Below are 17,691 nucleotides of genomic sequence, written 5' to 3' on the forward strand. Positions count from 1 at the left end.
ACACGGAGGAAAAATAATTAATAGTATGCTAAGAAAAACAACAATCAAAGACAAATATAAAAGAATGGGGAAATGACAATAAGAGCCCTACCGATATACCGCCTAGTAGTCTCAAATCATAAACTGAATCACAAACTTTCCTTATATCACCGCAGGAGCCTTTGTATTTAGTTTTGAAAATCATTTTTCTCGAAATAGTATCCCGCGTTTTAGCCCATCTTATCACACCGCATGGCTTCTAGTAGTTTTCCTACTAGCCACGCGTTTCAAGCCTGCCTTATCTCACCACACGCGTTTCAACACCAAGACCTTATACCACCGCATACGTATCAACAGTAACAACAGCACGGCAGAAACCTCGTGCAAACAACACAATAACAACACAATAAAAACCTCATGCAAACAACATAACAACTGCACGACAGAAACCTCGTACAAACAACATAACAATTCTCTCAACAATAACACGTGTACCAAAACATAACAACAACAATAATAACACGAGAATACGACAAGTAAATCAACTCAAGAACTTCAGAACACAAAAAAACGGTGGAATGAGCTCACAGAGAAAGACATAGCATGGAATAATGGTCCCAACAAGAATAGCTCAACAAGGAAGAGATAATGTGTAGCAATGATTCCACAAAAGTATAATTCGACGATAAGAGAGATAACATGAACCAATGATTCCAAATAAGGATAAGTCAACAATGAAAAAGGGATAACTAAACTTCATTTAAGGTTGAGCAATTACGAAAGAGATACAACAAATTCAATTAAGGATAAGCAATTACAGAAAAGATAACAATAACTTCAATTAAGGATAGATACTTATGGAAAAGATAATAGTAACTTCAATTAAGGATAAGCAATTATAGAAAGGATAGCATGACAATTAAAGAGGCAACAACTTCAGTTAAGGCACATAAGAGTTTAATCGGCAATAAGGGTAGAACGTGAAGCAATTAATTTCAAACAAGACACGTAAGGGTAAATTTGGTAAATGGGGGATTTAACATGACAAAACAATTTTATATCTAATGAACATAAGAACCTAAGAGCCCTAAACAGTTAATTTTCAACAATTAAGCCCGAGTACGTACTGGTCACCTCTCGTACACGGCCTTCAGATGACACAATTAGCACAAATGACTCAAATCCTAAGGGGTAATTTTCCCACACAAAGTTAGGCAAGATACTTACCTCAAGGAATCTAGACCGATACTCTAAAATGACCTTCTCAAGTGAAACAACCTCCGGACGGCTCAAATCTAGCCAAAATAACTTCAAATCATAAATAAAACTCATAAGAAATAATTCCGGATAATAAAGCTTCAATCTTTAACAAAACTAAAATATCAACCCCCAGACCCGCACCTCAGAACCCGATAAAATTTACAAAATCCGAACACCCATTCGATAACGAGTTTAACCATACAAGAATTACCAAATTCTGATATCAAATCGCCTTTCAAATCCAAATTTTACATTTTGAATTTTTTTTATAAATTTCCCCAAATTTTCAACTTAATTCACTAATTAAATGATGAAAATAACAATGGATTCATGAAATATAATATGATTCGGGTAAACACAACTTACCTCAATGAATTTCTTGAAAGACCCACGAAAAATCTCCCAAAGCCGAAGTCTACAACTCCAAAAATGATAAAAATGGCTAACCCTCTAAATAAAGTTCTTATATTTTCAGCCAAGTGATTAATACATCGCGATCGCGGAACATTCCTCATGATCGCGAAGAAGAAAAAATGAAGGCTGCTAAAACGTGCTTCGCGAACGCGACATCAAGCTCACGAGCGCAGTGACCAGATCTTCAGACCCTGCACGAATGCGTCTATGTACTCGCGAACGCGAAGAGAAGAGTTGCCTGATGCCCTTTCCGCCTTACCTCTACACGATCGCGGACCACTGAATGCGAACGCGAAGGCAAAAGCCTTCCAGCCTTCGCGAATGAGAGTCCCTCTTCGCGAACGTGAAGGGAAATTGTTGCCTGCCTCCCAATTACACTACGCGAACGCGATGAAGAACACCAAATACCAGCAAATCAGTAGTCCAACAACATGGAGAAATCACCCGTAGCCCATCCGAAACACACCCGAGGCCGCCGGGACCCCGTCCGAACATTCCAACTAGTTCCATAACATAACACGGACCTACTTAAACCTATGAACTTTCAAATCTTTCAACTTCCAGAACGCGTGTCGAAACATGTCAAATCAACCCCGAATGTCGTCGGATTTTGCATGCAAGTCCCAAAAGACATAAAAGAGCTAATACAACTCTCAGGATCGCAATCCGAGCCCGATATCAACCAAGTCAACTCCAGGTCAAACCTCTCAACCTTCCAAAATTTCAACTTTCCAATTTTCGTCAAAATGCTTCAAATTATCCTACGGACCTCCAAATCCGGACGCCTAAGTCCAAAATTACCATACGAAGCTATTGAAATTATCAAATGCCATTTTGGAATCGTCTACACAAAAGTTAGAACTCAGGTCAACTCTTACCGTTTAAGCTTCTAAAACAAGAATCCTTTTTCCAAATTGACCCTGAATCATCCGAAAACCAAACTCGACCGCACACACAAGTAATAACACATAATATGAAGCTGCTCGAGACCTTAAGCTTCCAAACGAGATGTTAATTCTCAAAACGACCGGTTAGGTCATTACAATATCTCCCGAAACTATCCCACCAACTATTACACTGAAGCATTATCACCAGTTTTGATATTGAAATTCAGTCGTATCACCAAATTCAAGCTAGAAAAAATAATTTCACAATGATATAAAAAATTTAGAAATCTGCTATACGTTCAGAGCTGATTGATCATACTTCACATTCATATGCAATCAGTATTTTCTGAAAGGATTTTGTTTTGAATTTGTTGCATTTTTGATAGAAAAACTGAGGAAATCATCGGTAGAGGTGGATTCTGCAGAAAATTAGGCGTCAATTGCGTCTTATATTGGTTGTAGATTGTAGCGTATAAGATTTGTAACTGAGAAATATTCTCTAGCTTGAATCACGCGTCTAATTAGAGAAGCCCACAGTTCGAAGGACACTATATTAGGCGATTGTATAATTTTTGTAGAGAAAACTTGTTTATGCCGTGTAATTTGCAATACTTGGACAATTTAGGTAAATAGGTTTTATATAGTGTATAGAAAGGAAATAAATCCTAAAAATATTGCTAGGGATTTGAAGTGAATTTTCAACCCCCATACATACAAGATTCTCTATTAAAATATAGAAATAGAGATGATAACTCATAATTTTGTTGGTAAAAAACTGCACTCCACTCTTCCTCGTGGTTTTAGTCACTGTCAGCAGAATTCTCTATTGGCTGTTGTCGATCTTACGCACTCCCCTTTCCCCCATTGCTAGGAGCCTCGCCCTCTTGACTTGATATGTCAAGAAGACTACAACCGATAGGAAGAACACTAGGAGAACGTCGAGACGCCATAAGTTTGGAGCGCAAGGCCAGCAGAGCTTGCTGCAGAGGAGATAAGAAAAGCCTCAGCAGAGGGGACATAAATTAGTAACAGTGGGAAATCCACTGTTAAATAATACTCCTTCTGTTTTAATTATGTGGAAAAGTTTAAATAGACATGAATCTAAAAGAAAAATATTTTTGAAAACTTGCAATTATAAACATATTTTATAGGTGAGTTTAGAATTCAACAATTATACTGGCTAATTTAATACAATAATTAACTAGACTAACAACCCAACAACAACAATAACAACAACCCTGTAAAATCCCACTAATGGGGTCTGGGGAGGGTAGTGTGTACGCAGACCTTACCCCTACCCCAAAGGAGTAGAGAGGCTATTTCCAAAAGACCATCGGCTCAAGAAAACAAAAAGACAAAACTACAAAAGGAGACAACATTAGTATCACCACAATAATCATAGAAAAAATAGGAACACCATGAAATGCAGAAGAAAGATGCAAAGCAAAAATGATAGCTAGAAAATAAAACATGCACTGAAAAGCGAAATAGTAAAACACAACATTGTCATTAGCTACCCTAGACAAAAACCCTACGTGGCCAGTCCCACAATGGTACGAAATAAGTCAAGACTCAACTACATCCTAACCTACAACTCTAATACTCGACCTCCACATCTTCCTATCAAGTGTCATGTCCTCGAAAATCTGGAGCCTCGCCATATCTTGTATGATCACCTCTCCCCAATACTTCTTAGGCCGCCCTCTACCTCTTCTCGTGCCCTCCACAACCAATCGCTCACACCTCCATACCGGAGCATCTGGGCTTCTCCTTTGAACATGTCCGAACCATCTAAGCCTCGCTTCCCGCATCTTGTCATCAATGGGAGCCACATGCACCTTCTCCCGAATAACATAATTCCTAATCTTATCTATCCTAGTGTGCCCGCACATCCACCTCAACATCCTCATTTCTGGTACTTTCATCTTCTGGATATGTGAGTTCTTAATGGGCCAACACTCAGCCCCATACAATATGGCTGGTCTATCCACCACTTTATAGAACTTACCTTTGAGTATTGGTGGCACTCACTTGTCACACAGGACTCCAGATGCTAACCTCCACTTCATCCATCCTACCCTAATACGGTGTGTGACATCCTCGTCGATCTCCCCTCCCCCCTGGATAACCGAATTAAGGTACTTGAAGCTGCCTCTACTCGGGATAACCTGTGATTCAAGCCTCACATCCACGCCCACTTCCCCTGGCTCAGCGCTGAATTTACACTCCAAGTATTCCGTCTTCGTCCTGCTCAACTTGAAACCCTTAGACTCAAGAGCCTGTCTCCAAACCTCTAGCCTCTCGTTAACACCGGCTCGCGACTCATCAATCAGAACTATGTCATCGGCAAATAGCATGCACCATGGCACCTCCCCTTGAATATGTTATGTTAACTCGTCGATTACGAGGGCGAATAAGAACGGACTGAGCGCAGAACCTTGGTGTAACCCCATTACAACCGAAAACTACTTAGAGTCGCCTCCTACTGTCCTAACCCGAGTCTTAGCCCCATCATACATGTCCTTAATCGCTATAATGTAGGGAACGAATACACCTTTTGCCTCCAGGCATCTCCAGAGAACTTCTCTTGGAATCCTATCATACGCTTTCTCTAGGTCAATAAAGACCATGTGCAGATCCTTCTTCCTCTCTCTGTACAGTTCCACCAACCTCCTAACAAGGTGTATAGCTTCTATAGTCAAACGACCCAGCATGAACTCGAACTGGTTGTCGAATACAGACACTGTCATCCTTACCCTCACTTCAACCACCATCTCCCACACTTTCATGGTATGACTCAGTAATTTGATACCCCTATAATTGTTACAACTTTGGATATCACCTTTGTTCTTATACAATGGGACCACCGTACTCCACCTCCACTCATTCGGCATCCTCTTCGCCTTAAAAATAATATTAAACAACCTAGTCAACCACTCCAAACCTGCTCTCCCCACACACTTCCAAAATTCCACCGGAATATCATCTGGCCCGATCGCTCTGCCCCTACTCATCTTACGCATAGCTCCCACGACCTCATCAACCTCGATATGCCTGCAGTACCCAAAGTCACGGTGACTCTCGGAATGCTCCAGTTCGCCTAGCATAATATCATGATCCCCTTCTTCATTTAGAAGTTTATGAAAGTAAGTCTGCCATCTCCTCTTAATCTGGGCATCTTCCATTAATACTTTACCATCTTCGTCCTTGATGCATCACACTTGGTCCAAATCCCGAGCCTTTCTCTCTCTCAACTTGGCTAGCCAGAATAACTTCTTCTCCCCGGCTTTTTTTCCCAGTTCCTCATACATACGACCATATGCAGCAGTCTTAGCCTCTGTGACCGCCAGCTTAGCCTCCTTCCTTGCTGTCTTATACCTCTCCATGCATGCTCTCCTCTCCTCCTCATCTATGCTCCCCACTAACTTCAGGTACGCCACCTTCTTAGCTTCCACTTTACCTTGAACCACTTCATTCCACCACCAGTCTCCTTTGTGCCCACCAGAGACGCCCGTCGAGACTCCTAACACCTTTCTCGCAACTTTCCTAATACAGTCTGCTATCGCTGACCATATAGTGCTCGCATCACCGCTGCTCCTCCAAGCTCCTATAGCCGATAACCACCCTTCTAACTCTTGGGCTTTATCCTTAGTTAAGGCTCCCCACCTGATTCTCGGACTTCCTCGAGTAGACCTTTTCCTCCTCTTTAACATAATACCAACATCCATCACCAAGAGTCTATGTTGCGTCGCGAGTATCTCACCCGGGATCACCTTGCAATCCTTGCACATTCCTCTGTCACCTCTCCTGAGGAGAAGATAGTCAATCTGAGTCTTCGCCACTGCAATTTGAAAAGTAACCAAATGCCTCTCCCTCTTTGGAAAGCTAGAGTTCACAATCACCAACCCAAAAGCCTTAGCGAAGTCCAACAACGATGTACCTCCTCCGTTCCTCTCCCCAAAACCGAAGCCTCCATGCACCTCGCCATAACCACCTGCAGTCGACCCAATATGCCCATTGAAATCCCTTCATATGAATAGCTTCTCAGTAGGCAGAACCTGACGCACAATCTCATCTAACCCCTCCTAGAAGCGTCGTTTAACCTCCTCATCTAGGCCCACATGTGGCGCATAGGCGCTAACGATATTTAGGGTGCACTCTCCAACCACCAACTTAATAATCATCAATTTATCATTCGCTCAGACTCTCTGAGTTCCCTATCCACCAAGATGCCCATTCCATTCTTACCTTTCTGGACTCCTGAGTACCAAAGTTTATACCCGTCCGTGTCCTTCGCCCTCGACTCTACCCACCTAGTCTCTTGGGCACACGCTATATTGACCCTCCTCTTCTGGAGGATCTTCGCCAACTCTATAGACTTACCCGTCAATATACCTACGTTCCATGACCCAATTCTCAACCTACAGACACCCTTGTTCCCTTTACCTCCCTTGCCTATCGCCCCACCCCTAACCCCTGCCCTACCTCCCGCCCCACCCCCGTTCCCCCGAACAACCCAAATTAACAATAAACTAAAAATAACCCCATTCTTTTTTAACTACCCGATTTACTTTCATACTTTACTTTTTGTAGCCCACTACCTAGAAAAACGTAATCTTCTCATATCTCATTCTCACACCTAATATTCCTCTTTCTACCCTAATACAAACCGCTGCCTATCTCCTTCCAACTGCCGCAATATCCTTTCGTTAGAAACCACACCAAATCCAAGGTTTACTTTAAAACATAGCCATTTCAGAGAGAGACAAAAAAGCTTAATAGAGAAAGTGTAAGAGACTATGAAAAGTCATAGTTATTGCTTTTTTTTTTTTGCCAGTGTAATGGGCCTTTGCGCAATTGAGAGACGAGGGGTTGGGGTATATGCGTGATTGAAGATCGTGATCTATCTTCTTCTCTCTCTTTTTTTTCTAGATTTTCCTCTTCCTTTTCCCCCAAATCTGTAATTGATGAGATTCTAGACAGTGGTAGTGTATAATCACTGGATACTCTATGTGTAATACTATAATCAGTTTATTCTCAGTATACAAATATTATATACTTATTACATATTAATTATACACAGATTATACAACATATAGATAGACTTTTAAGATGTATAATCACTGGCTATTGGATGTATAATATTTATACATTGATTATATATTGGTTATACGCCCGTTTGGTTTTTGAATAATAAATCTAGTAAAAATAAAAAATATATCTCTCCAGCTAGTTTGTTATTTTTGTTTTCATTTGACTGTCTGATTTTGATGTGGAATTCACTTGGTTAGTGTGACAATAGGAATAAGTTTCATAGTAATTATTGAACTCAAAGCATTTTAATTTATGGGTTTGTAGAGGGGTGCAAATTATGTTAGTCGCGTTGTGAATCTTTTAGCTTAAATCATAATTGGATTTAAATTCATTTTGATAGATTGATCAAATCACTAGTTTCTATGGAAAATTTGAAGAAGCGTGCTTTTCGCCCATTTTCTTGGTTTCCATAGTGATCCCGCTAGAAAAGTTTAGTTTTAGTGTAAGAAAAAATTTAGGGCTAGGGGGTGTAATGAATAGTAACGGGCGGCTATTTCTGTTTTTTCCCAATTTAATACTATACTTCCTTTCGGAATAACAGCTCTAATAATTCCATTATCGTCTACTAAAATGATCGAAAAGTATTTCAAAAAAGGGTGCATACAACATATAAAAAGTTCATGCTATTCTTTTTCTCTAAAGATAAATTAGAAAAGTTTTAAAATTTGTAATTTTAAATATTTCATAAGTGATATTTAGGCGGTTATACATATTTCTTTTAAAAGATAAAATAAAAAGTTTTAGAACGGAGAGTAGTTATAAAGCAGCGTTACAGTGAAAATTTACACTAACCCTTTAACTTATCTCGTAATTCATTGTTCTTTATTATAAAAGTAATTTAAGAAACTTAATTGTCACATCACATCCCAATACTTATTCCATTAAACACTTTACACACGTAACCAATCCATCTCAACACGAAACTGCCCGAAATGCTCCTCCTTAATATCACCATAACCAACCCCTCTCCAATTCTACTTTCCTTCTCCAAAAAACCCACACTTCCCTTTTCCTTCATCAAAATCCTCCCAATTTCACTCTTCTCTCTCCACTCTTCCCCAAAAATGAGCAGTTGGCTCAACAAACTGGGTTTCGGTTTTCGAACTGATCAATCCCCTGCTATGGACTCATCTGCAATTCCTCAAGGACCCGACGATGACATACCCGCCCCGGGTCAACAGTTTGCTCAATTCGGAGCGGGTTGTTTCTGGGGCGTTGAATTGGTGTATCAGAGAGTGGCGGGTGTTACAAAGACTGAAGTGGGATACTCACAGGGTTATGTACATAACCCGAGATATGAAGATGTGTGTAGCGGTACTACTAATCATTCGGAGGTGGTTAGGGTTCAGTATGATCCTAAGGAATGTAGCTATGATTCCTTGCTTGATGTTTTCTGGTCTCGTCATGACCCCACCACTCCCAATCGACAGGTGGCTTTTCAATTTTCATGTATAATATTTGGTTATATTTTTTTTGGCTGAGTTTATTTCTGGAATCATATGCTTAAGTTTAATTAACTGGGAAAATTTTAACGAGTCCATGTAAAAAATGAACTTTTTTTTTCTTTGATGAATTAATGCTAGAATTGTGAGCTTGCCTGAGGCTTCTACTCTAATTGATTTCTAGACTGAAGGCTAGAATTGAAGTTGGAATCTTTATTGACTGAGAGTTCCTCTTTAGTTTTTGTGGCTATAGTCAGCGACTTCTTCTTAAATCTGCTGATGCATAAAACTATTTGCCTAACAATAACCTTCTAGGACATCATGTAAGCCGTATGGACAATTTTGCATAAAGAGAATGTGTTTGGGAATAAAATTGTTCTTAAAGAAATGTGTTTGAATAGTTGTAGTTTTTCCAAGACTTTTTGTGTTGAATAAGAAATTTTCAGTGAAAAAAGGGTGAAACCTATTGTCGAAAAATGTGATTTTTATTTGAAAAACACCCTCAAACCACTTCATAAAATGGTTTTTGCAAAACGTTCTTCCAAAAAATTAAACAAACTCGTTTTTGCAAGATTTCAAAAGATGTTCTGTAAACAAATGCCACCTAATATTCTGATGGCAATGTTTTGTTGATAATATACTGAAGATCAGGTCTTCATTTGATGGTAACACCCTCTTAGGTGCTTACTTCAGAAATTGTTGCCATGAAGATCCAGGCTGCAAAATGTCTAAGAAATTTGACTGACTTTTATATAGACGAGAGTGGTCATGTACCCAATTAGCATTTTACCCGCTAAAGTAAATTTCACGGTGAACATCATCAGAATTCTCTGTTTGTTTCTGCCTTGTGTTGATCTTAAATATGAATCTTGCTTGTTTTGCCTCTACTGTGATTGTTATGCATCTGGTTCTCTAGCGCCAAGGAGGAGACAATAGCGGAGTTCTAATTATGTGGGACCAAAAAGGCTTGGCAACATTTTTGCATGTTATTTAAGTGGTTGTGGATAAAATCTTACAATGTGGAAAAATGTCCCAAATGCTAAATATGAGTGGATAATTGAAGCAAAAGAGGTTGTAAAGCCAACTGGATGCAGTATATGGAAACATATCAAGAATTTGCGGCAAAAATTCAAGAGTTAATACTCAATTCATCAGTGGTGATGGGCAGAAAATAAAATGATGGATTCGATTGGACGAGTATATTCTAAATAGAGAAGCTTTTGCTCGCTTGTAAATAGTTTCTTCAACTCAACTTCCTCTATGCTGGCCTGAGATGAAATTTAATGGAGAAACATGGTTAGTGAGGGTTCATATAGCCGACCCTAACTTGTTTGGGGCTGAGATATTGTTGTTTTTGTGACCAACATTCTTTTGGTGCAATTCAATAAAATCACATTAGCTTTTTCTAACAAAATACTTTCTAATTGGCATGTTCAAGGCATAAAATATAAGCAGAAAGCTCATTTCATCTTCTCTGACGTGTGACCTTAAACACTTCCATCTTTAACATTTGTTGATTAGCATTAGCTATCTCATATTAGTCGATCATCGATATTAGATATTCTGTCTCTCTAGGTTTTATTTTGTGGACTTCTTCTCCTAGGTCCTTTAAACCGAGATCCCTCTACTAGTATCAATATTGGGATTCTTTCTTTATCAAAAAGAAAACATCATCAGAATTTTCCTCGTTTCTTTTTACCTGATTGCTAAAACATGCAACATTTTTCCATTGAACATCATTGGAATCTTCCTCCTAGTTTCTTTTACCTGATTGCTTAGACATGCAACATTTCTTCATTGACTGTTTCCCTCATACCTTTTCATTGGTAGGTTCCATTGACTGTTTCCCTCATTCCTTTTTTTTGGCACTAGTGTTCCTGCACTCTTAGTAACCTATGTTTGTGTAAGTTTCCTGTGCTTTTTTTATTCATTTAACCCCATATTTTTGCATGCTTCTGCTCCTAATAGCCAAGCAAGGAAATTTGTCACTGCAGACATAGACATGCTTTCTGCTCTCAGTTGCCAGGTCCAAATTATGGCCAGGGAAGTCCTTTTCTTGTGAAATGAGAACTTCTGCGTAATTGCATCCAAGACTATGAGAAAAACATCTCTCTTCATCTCTCTGGTTAGACTATGAAAAAGACATCTCTCACCATCTCTCTGGTTCTCCCACTACCATTCAATAGCTAATGCAACCTTTCATTACAGTCAAGTTTCATCATTAGACATTTTGCTTATAATGAACTTTCCATTCTTAAGTAGAGTTATTTGCTTGACAGGTCAGTGATTTTTTTTTTTTAATGCATCTAACATGATGCTTCTCTTGTTTGTAGGGGAATGATGTGGGCACTCAGTACAGGTCTGGAATTTACTTCTACACACCCGAGCAAGAGAAGGCAGCTTTAGAATCCCGAGACAGACAGCAGAAGCTTCTGAACAGGAATATTGTTACTGAGATTTTGCCGGCTAAGAAATTTTACAGAGCTGAGGAGTATCATCAGCAGTACCTTGCAAAGGGGGGTCGCTTTGGTTCAAAGCAGTCTGCTGTGAAAGGCTGCAATGATCCCATTCGATGCTACGGTTAAAGACGTTTTCATTTGCACGATAAAAATAAATTTAGTTGTATCTGTTCTTCTAAGCTAAGGTTGTTAATAGGTTGAGATATGTCGTGCTTTTGCTGTATGTATTAGATGTACCCGCTTATACTTGCTTCAGGAAAATCAAACGTCTGTAGCTTCACCATAGATTTGTAATGTATATGGTTGCAGATTTCATGTTTGTATATGTTTATTGATGCCCTGGCCATAAATTACCTTAGTGGAATAGTGCCTGTTAATCAGATGGCAGTCCTAATTCCTTACCTACCCCAACAAAGGAAAGTAGAATTATCGTTTTCTGTATTTCTATGAAGTGAATTAGATGCAAGTCTTTGAATTCCAGATCTGTTAAATCTAAGGCTGTGTGATCCTTGCAATATAATTTTTGCATACCTACTTTATGAACCAAAGGTTCCTCTATTGCAAAAGCAAAAACATCATGTGATGCCTATAGATGAAAAATATACACTTGTGAGATCCGAGTTCTCTTTACCCCTTGTTTTCTTTGGACAATCCAACATTTTGTTACTATCTTCAGTTTCTTGCTTTGGAAATAAACATGATTCTGTCCAAATTCTATATAGATGCCTAGCTGGTTTCTAACCATTCCTGCAGAAAATGCTTTAAAGTTTGTCCGTCTGATAATTGTTGGCAATACTCCTTTGCTTTGGATTTGAATCTCCAGTGTAAATACATATAATTTGGGAATTCTGGCTTCTATATGGATGATGAAATTAATAAAAGTTTTACACTCCAAAGTCCAATGTGCTCCTAATACGACCGGAGCAAGGAATAAGAGATTAATTATCAGTTAATTATTTTGTGGAAAAAAAGAACTCTTAACGCTTTTCATAAAAAATAGGTCCCAGGCCTTCCCGCCTCCCGGACCATGTGGAAGTATCAAATTGCCCACCCATTTTGTGAAAGAATAAGACTTGTTATGAAAGATTATGAAGAATTGAAGAGAGAATGTGCAGAATTTTCTGTATCAATTTTATTCCATGGACTGCCTTATATATATACAAACATATCCTCTGTATATTTTATGTAAATAAAGAATTATAAAAGAAAATAAAATCCTGTACAGTTGTCTAATTGTTATTTGCTACCAATTAACAAACTAACTACATTTATTCTTTACAGTGCTATCTACGCGTCTCACATGTGTGGGAATAATTTTGGTATCCAATGCTTCACAGTTGCCTCACTTGATCTGAATGGTTGAGATTAATTCTATCAATTCCTTCATCAATGGTTGTGATTGCTCCACATCTCAAGTCCTTTTGTGCAAGTAAAACTTTCTTATTCCTTGTTATATCCGAAACATCTTCCTTTGTCGGAAATCCCCTTTCTTTTATTTGAAGCCCTAAATTTCTTTTCTTGCTTTCCCTTAATCGTTCATGGGGCTTCTTCTCATCATCCCCCCTCAAGTTGGAGGGTGAAGAAGTGACCCCCAACTTGCTAAGAATAGAATTATGTGAAGGCCCTGAGAGTGATTTAGAGAATAAATCGTCAAGTTGGGAGGAGGAAGGAACAAAAGAGAGAGTGATGAGGCCAGATAGAAACTGTTGCCGAATGAAGTGGCAGTCCAATTCGACATGTTTCGTGCTTTCATGAAAAACGGGGTTGCGGGCAATATGAATCGCCACCCTGCTATCAGAAAAAACAGGAACTGGCAGTGATGGTGAAATTGACAGGTCGTCAAGAAGGGGAGTGTGCCAAGTGAGTTCGGCGACGACTCGGCGCATAGATCTATACTCCGCTTCTGCAGAAGATAAAGAAATAGATGCATGCTTCTTGGACTTCCAAGAAATTGGTGATGCACCAAGGGTGATATAAAAACCACTGACGGAGCGGCGACTCTCCGGACAAGACGCCCAATCAGCGTCGCAGAAAGCAAGCAGACGAAGAGATGGGTCAGAGTTAAAAAGAATTCCTTGGCCAGGATCTGATCTCAAATAACGCAATACTCGAAGAGCTGCTTTGAAATGAGAGAATCGTGGATTTTGCATGTATTGACTAAGCTTCAGCACTGCAAATGATAAATCCGGGCATGTGTGTGAGATAGTTCAGTTTCCCAACAAGATGTTGATACACAGTGGGGTCTTGAAGAGAGTCCCCTTCATCTGCAATCAGTTTGGAGGATAGTTCAAGAGGAGATGAGACACAAGGCTGATCAGAAACATCGAATTCCTTCAATAAATCCAAGGTAAACTGTCTCTGACAAACAATTATCCCCTGCTTTTCTCTGAGAACTTCTATGCCTAGAAAGTAATGTAAATTTCCCAAATCTTTTACCTTAAACTCAGTATTAAGAAAGTTTTTGAGTGCTGTGATTTCTTCTGGATGATTGCCACTAATAAGAATGTCGTCTACATAGATTGAAATAATACAAACGAAAGTCCCTTGCTTTTTGAAAAACAACGAATAGTCGTTTAAGGAAGAGGACTACCCTTTGAAGCTTAGTGCACCAGCAAGCTGAGCATACCACTGTCGTGAAGCTTGCTTTAAACCATATAATGATTTCTTGAGGAGACACACTTGATTAGGACTAGGAGAAGATAAACCTGTCGGGAACTTCATAAAAACTTCTTCTTGTAAATCCCTGTGTAGGAATGCATTATTGACATCTAATTGATAAATAGGCCAATTCATCTTAGCTGCTACTGCCATTAGACAGCGTATGGTAGTCATCTTGATCAATGGGGAAAATATCTTAGTATAGTCGACTCCCTCTCTCTGTATATCCCCCCTCACTACCAACATGGCCTTCAGTCTTTCTACTGTTCCATTGGAGTTGTGCTTTACCTTGTATACCCATTTACAAGGTAAAGCTTTCTTGCCGGGTGGTAAAATAGTCACTTCCCAGGTGTTATTGGCTTCCAAAGCTTTATCTCTGAAAGCATTTCTTGTTGCCACCCTGGATGCATAGAAGCTTGAGAGAAACTACTAGGTTCTGAAATTTCTGAAATAGATTGCATGATGTGCTGATTGTGATTAGATAAAGCTCCAAAAGAATAGACACGAGGTTTACTAGGTTGAGCAAAACAGGAGGTAGTCAAATCTGTGAGGTAAATATTGTTGCAAACATAATCATTTAGATGACTAGGCCATTTACTCACTCTGGTTGACTTCCTAAGGATTGGAGTTGGAGTCTTACTCTGTACAGGGGTATCAGGAGAATTATAGAAGTGATTTCTACTCTGCTCAGGAGTATCAGGAGAATTATAGAAGTGAGGTGAGTTGACTATGCTAGGATTAGGTAAGGAGGGCAATACAATATCAGGTTCCATGGTATAGGGTGTTGGATTATGTGGTGAGTTATCAGGAGGTGAGGAGATAGGAAATATGGGATCTGTGAAAGGGGCGGATGAAGCAAATGGGAATTGGGATTCATGGAAATGAACATCCCCAAAGACAATAATCTTCTTGGTGTCCAATTCTAGCAACTTGTAACCCTTTTGACCCAAAGGGTAGCCCAAAAATACACATGCATTTGCTCTTAGGTCAAACTTGCTTCTACCATTTGATAAAGTAGAAACATAACAAAGACAACCAAAATTTCTAAGATAATCATAGGAAGGGAGCTGTCCAAACAACATGAAATAAGGGGTTTGACCCTGAAGTACTTTAGAACGCAACCTGTTAATTAAAAATGTAGCAGTCAACAGACACTCACCCCTGTAACAAATAGGAACTTGTGATTGAAAGAGCAATGCTCTTGCCATTTCCAAAAGATGTCTGTGTTTCCTCTCAACTATGCCATTTTGTTGAGGGGTTGCAACACAAGATGATTGGTGAATTATTCCTTGAGAGGAAAGAAAAGCAACTTCTTGAGATCCTTTCCCAAGCTCAAAAGCATTATCTGTCCTTAGTTTCTGCACCTTCACACCAAACTGTCTTTCAACCATTGTTAGGAAATTCTTTAGTACCCCAAAGGCATTACTTTTGGTACTAATCAGGAAGCTCCAAGTCCCTGTGTTGAAATCATCCACAATAGTTAGAAAATATTTAAATCTATTATTAGTAGGAACTTTGTATGGACCCCAAATCTCAACATGTATTAACTCAAATGCTCTTTTAGGTTTAATTTGACTTAAAGGAAAATGATTCCTAGTTTGCGTAGCTTTAGGACATATATAATAGAAACATTCAGAATTAGAAGGAAATGAAATAAAACTGAGATGCTTCATTGATGAAAAGGCAAATGCCCCAATCTAATGTGCCAAAGGTTTACATCAGAGATTGCATTTGCATAAAATTGACAAGGAACTGAAACATGACTAAAGACATTCTGTTTTGATGTTTGAACTACATTTTCTTGATTCATATACTTGGTTCTATCAGCAGTAGGCTCCAATAGATATAATCCTTCTCTAGTTTCACCAAAAGCTTGAGACCTCTTCATTAAAGGGGCATGCAATAGACATTGACCAGATGAGAATAAGATAATACAATAAAATTGTGAACAAAATCTATTTACTGATAGTAAATTGTATTTGAAACCTGGGACATGAAGAATATTTTCCAGAACAAAATTAGGTAAGATAGAAATCCTGCATATATGAGTGACTGTGACTTTGAAAGAATTAAGAAGATTAATATTTATAGGAACTGGAAGAGGAGATAAAGAGATAAAAGTATTTGAGTCAAAACACATGTGTTCTGAAGCCCCTGAATCTATGATCCAGTGCTTGTATTAACAACTGAGAAACAGGTTCCAGAATATTTGATAATTGTACCAGCTATAACATTTGCATTAATCTCTGAGCTAGAACTTCCCGATTTTCCCACTTTGACATGTTTGATCAACTGAACCAAGTGCAAAAACTGATCTTTGGAAAGGTGTTGGTTTAGTATTTGATTGTAGTTGCTGTTGTTTGGATCTTCTCCCTGTTCTCTAGATAAAACTCCATTACTCCTGATTGCAGGTGCAGGGCATGAACCATTGATAAATCCCAATTTATTTTTAGCTGAAAGAGCTATCAGTAGTGATCTTCTCCAGCTCTGAAACCTTTTTCCATCAAAAGCAGCATTGACAAGTGTCATTCCAGGAGCATCAGATGAATAAAGAAAGTAAGGATGATTCTAATCAATGGTGATTGCATTCCCACGTGCATATTGAGTTAGGGAGGTCTCAGTATTGTCAGGCATGATGAATGTGATGGAAAATTCTCACATAGAAGATGATGAAAAACCTTTTTCAAGGATCGAGCTTCACTGCTCTGATATCATGAAAGATTATGAAGAATTGAAGAGAGAATATGCAGAATTTTCTGAATCAATTTTATTCCATGGACTGCCCTATATACATACAAACATATCCTCTGTATATTCTATGTAAATAAAGAATCATAAAAGAAAATAAAATCCTGTACAGTTGTCTAATTATTATTTGCTAGCAATTAACAAACTAACTGCATTTATTCTTAACAGTGTTATCTACACGTCTCACATGTGTGGGAATAATTTTGGCATCCAATGCTTCACAGTTGTCCCTCACTTGATCTGAATGATTGAGATTAATTCTATCAATTCCTTCATCAATGGTTGTGATTGCTCCATATCTCAAGTCCTTTTGTGCAAATAAAATTTTCTTATTCATTGTTATATCTGAAACATCTTGCTTTGTCGGAAATCCCCTTTCCTTTGTCTGAAGCCCTAAATTCCTTTTCTTGCTTTCACTTAATCGTTCATAGGGATTCTTCTCATCATGTTATTAGATCGAACTAGACTGAGAAAAGATCAAACACAAAAGTGACGAGACGTTTAAACGATATAAGACGAAACTGTTTAAGACATCAAGAAGAAACCCACCATCCATATGAAATATAACATAACCCTGTGCAATCAATATTAGCAAATAGCACGAGTTCGAAATTTCAAACATGACAATTATTCATACAGAATAACTTCAACTTATTAGAATCTAATGATCCTTTTTAAATTAAGCAGATTTTAAAAGTTTAGCCAAACAGGCTACGTGTTAGACAATAATATTTGAATCCATGATCAACA

The 17,691-nt window shown here is 38.6% G+C and overlaps 1 protein-coding gene across 1 annotated transcript; it reads left to right on the forward strand.

Annotated features, from left to right (window-relative positions):
- The first annotated feature begins 8,519 nt into the window (after positions 1-8,519).
- On the forward strand, positions 8,520-11,858 carry LOC107772726 (peptide methionine sulfoxide reductase A1-like). Its single transcript, XM_016592204.2, has 2 exons — positions 8,520-9,064; positions 11,410-11,858. The coding sequence occupies exons 1-2, from the start codon at positions 8,567-8,569 to the stop codon at positions 11,659-11,661; spliced, it is 750 nt and encodes a 249-aa protein (XP_016447690.1). The 5' UTR covers positions 8,520-8,566; the 3' UTR covers positions 11,662-11,858.
- The last annotated feature ends 5,833 nt before the right edge of the window (positions 11,859-17,691 follow it).

This window comes from Nicotiana tabacum, chromosome 13 (genome assembly GCF_000715075.1).
Source record: "Nicotiana tabacum cultivar K326 chromosome 13, ASM71507v2, whole genome shotgun sequence".
Classification (NCBI taxonomy): Eukaryota; Viridiplantae; Streptophyta; class Magnoliopsida; order Solanales; family Solanaceae; genus Nicotiana; species Nicotiana tabacum.

Excerpts from the sequence above, each read along its gene's own strand:
- LOC107772726 (XM_016592204.2), top strand. The coding sequence starts at position 8,567 with ATGCTCCTCCTTAATATCACCATAACCAACCCCTCTCCAATTCTACTT. Across the intron at positions 9,065-11,409 it reads CCACCACTCCCAATCGACAG|GGGAATGATGTGGGCACTCA; the intron begins GTGGCTTTTCAA and ends TCTTGTTTGTAG.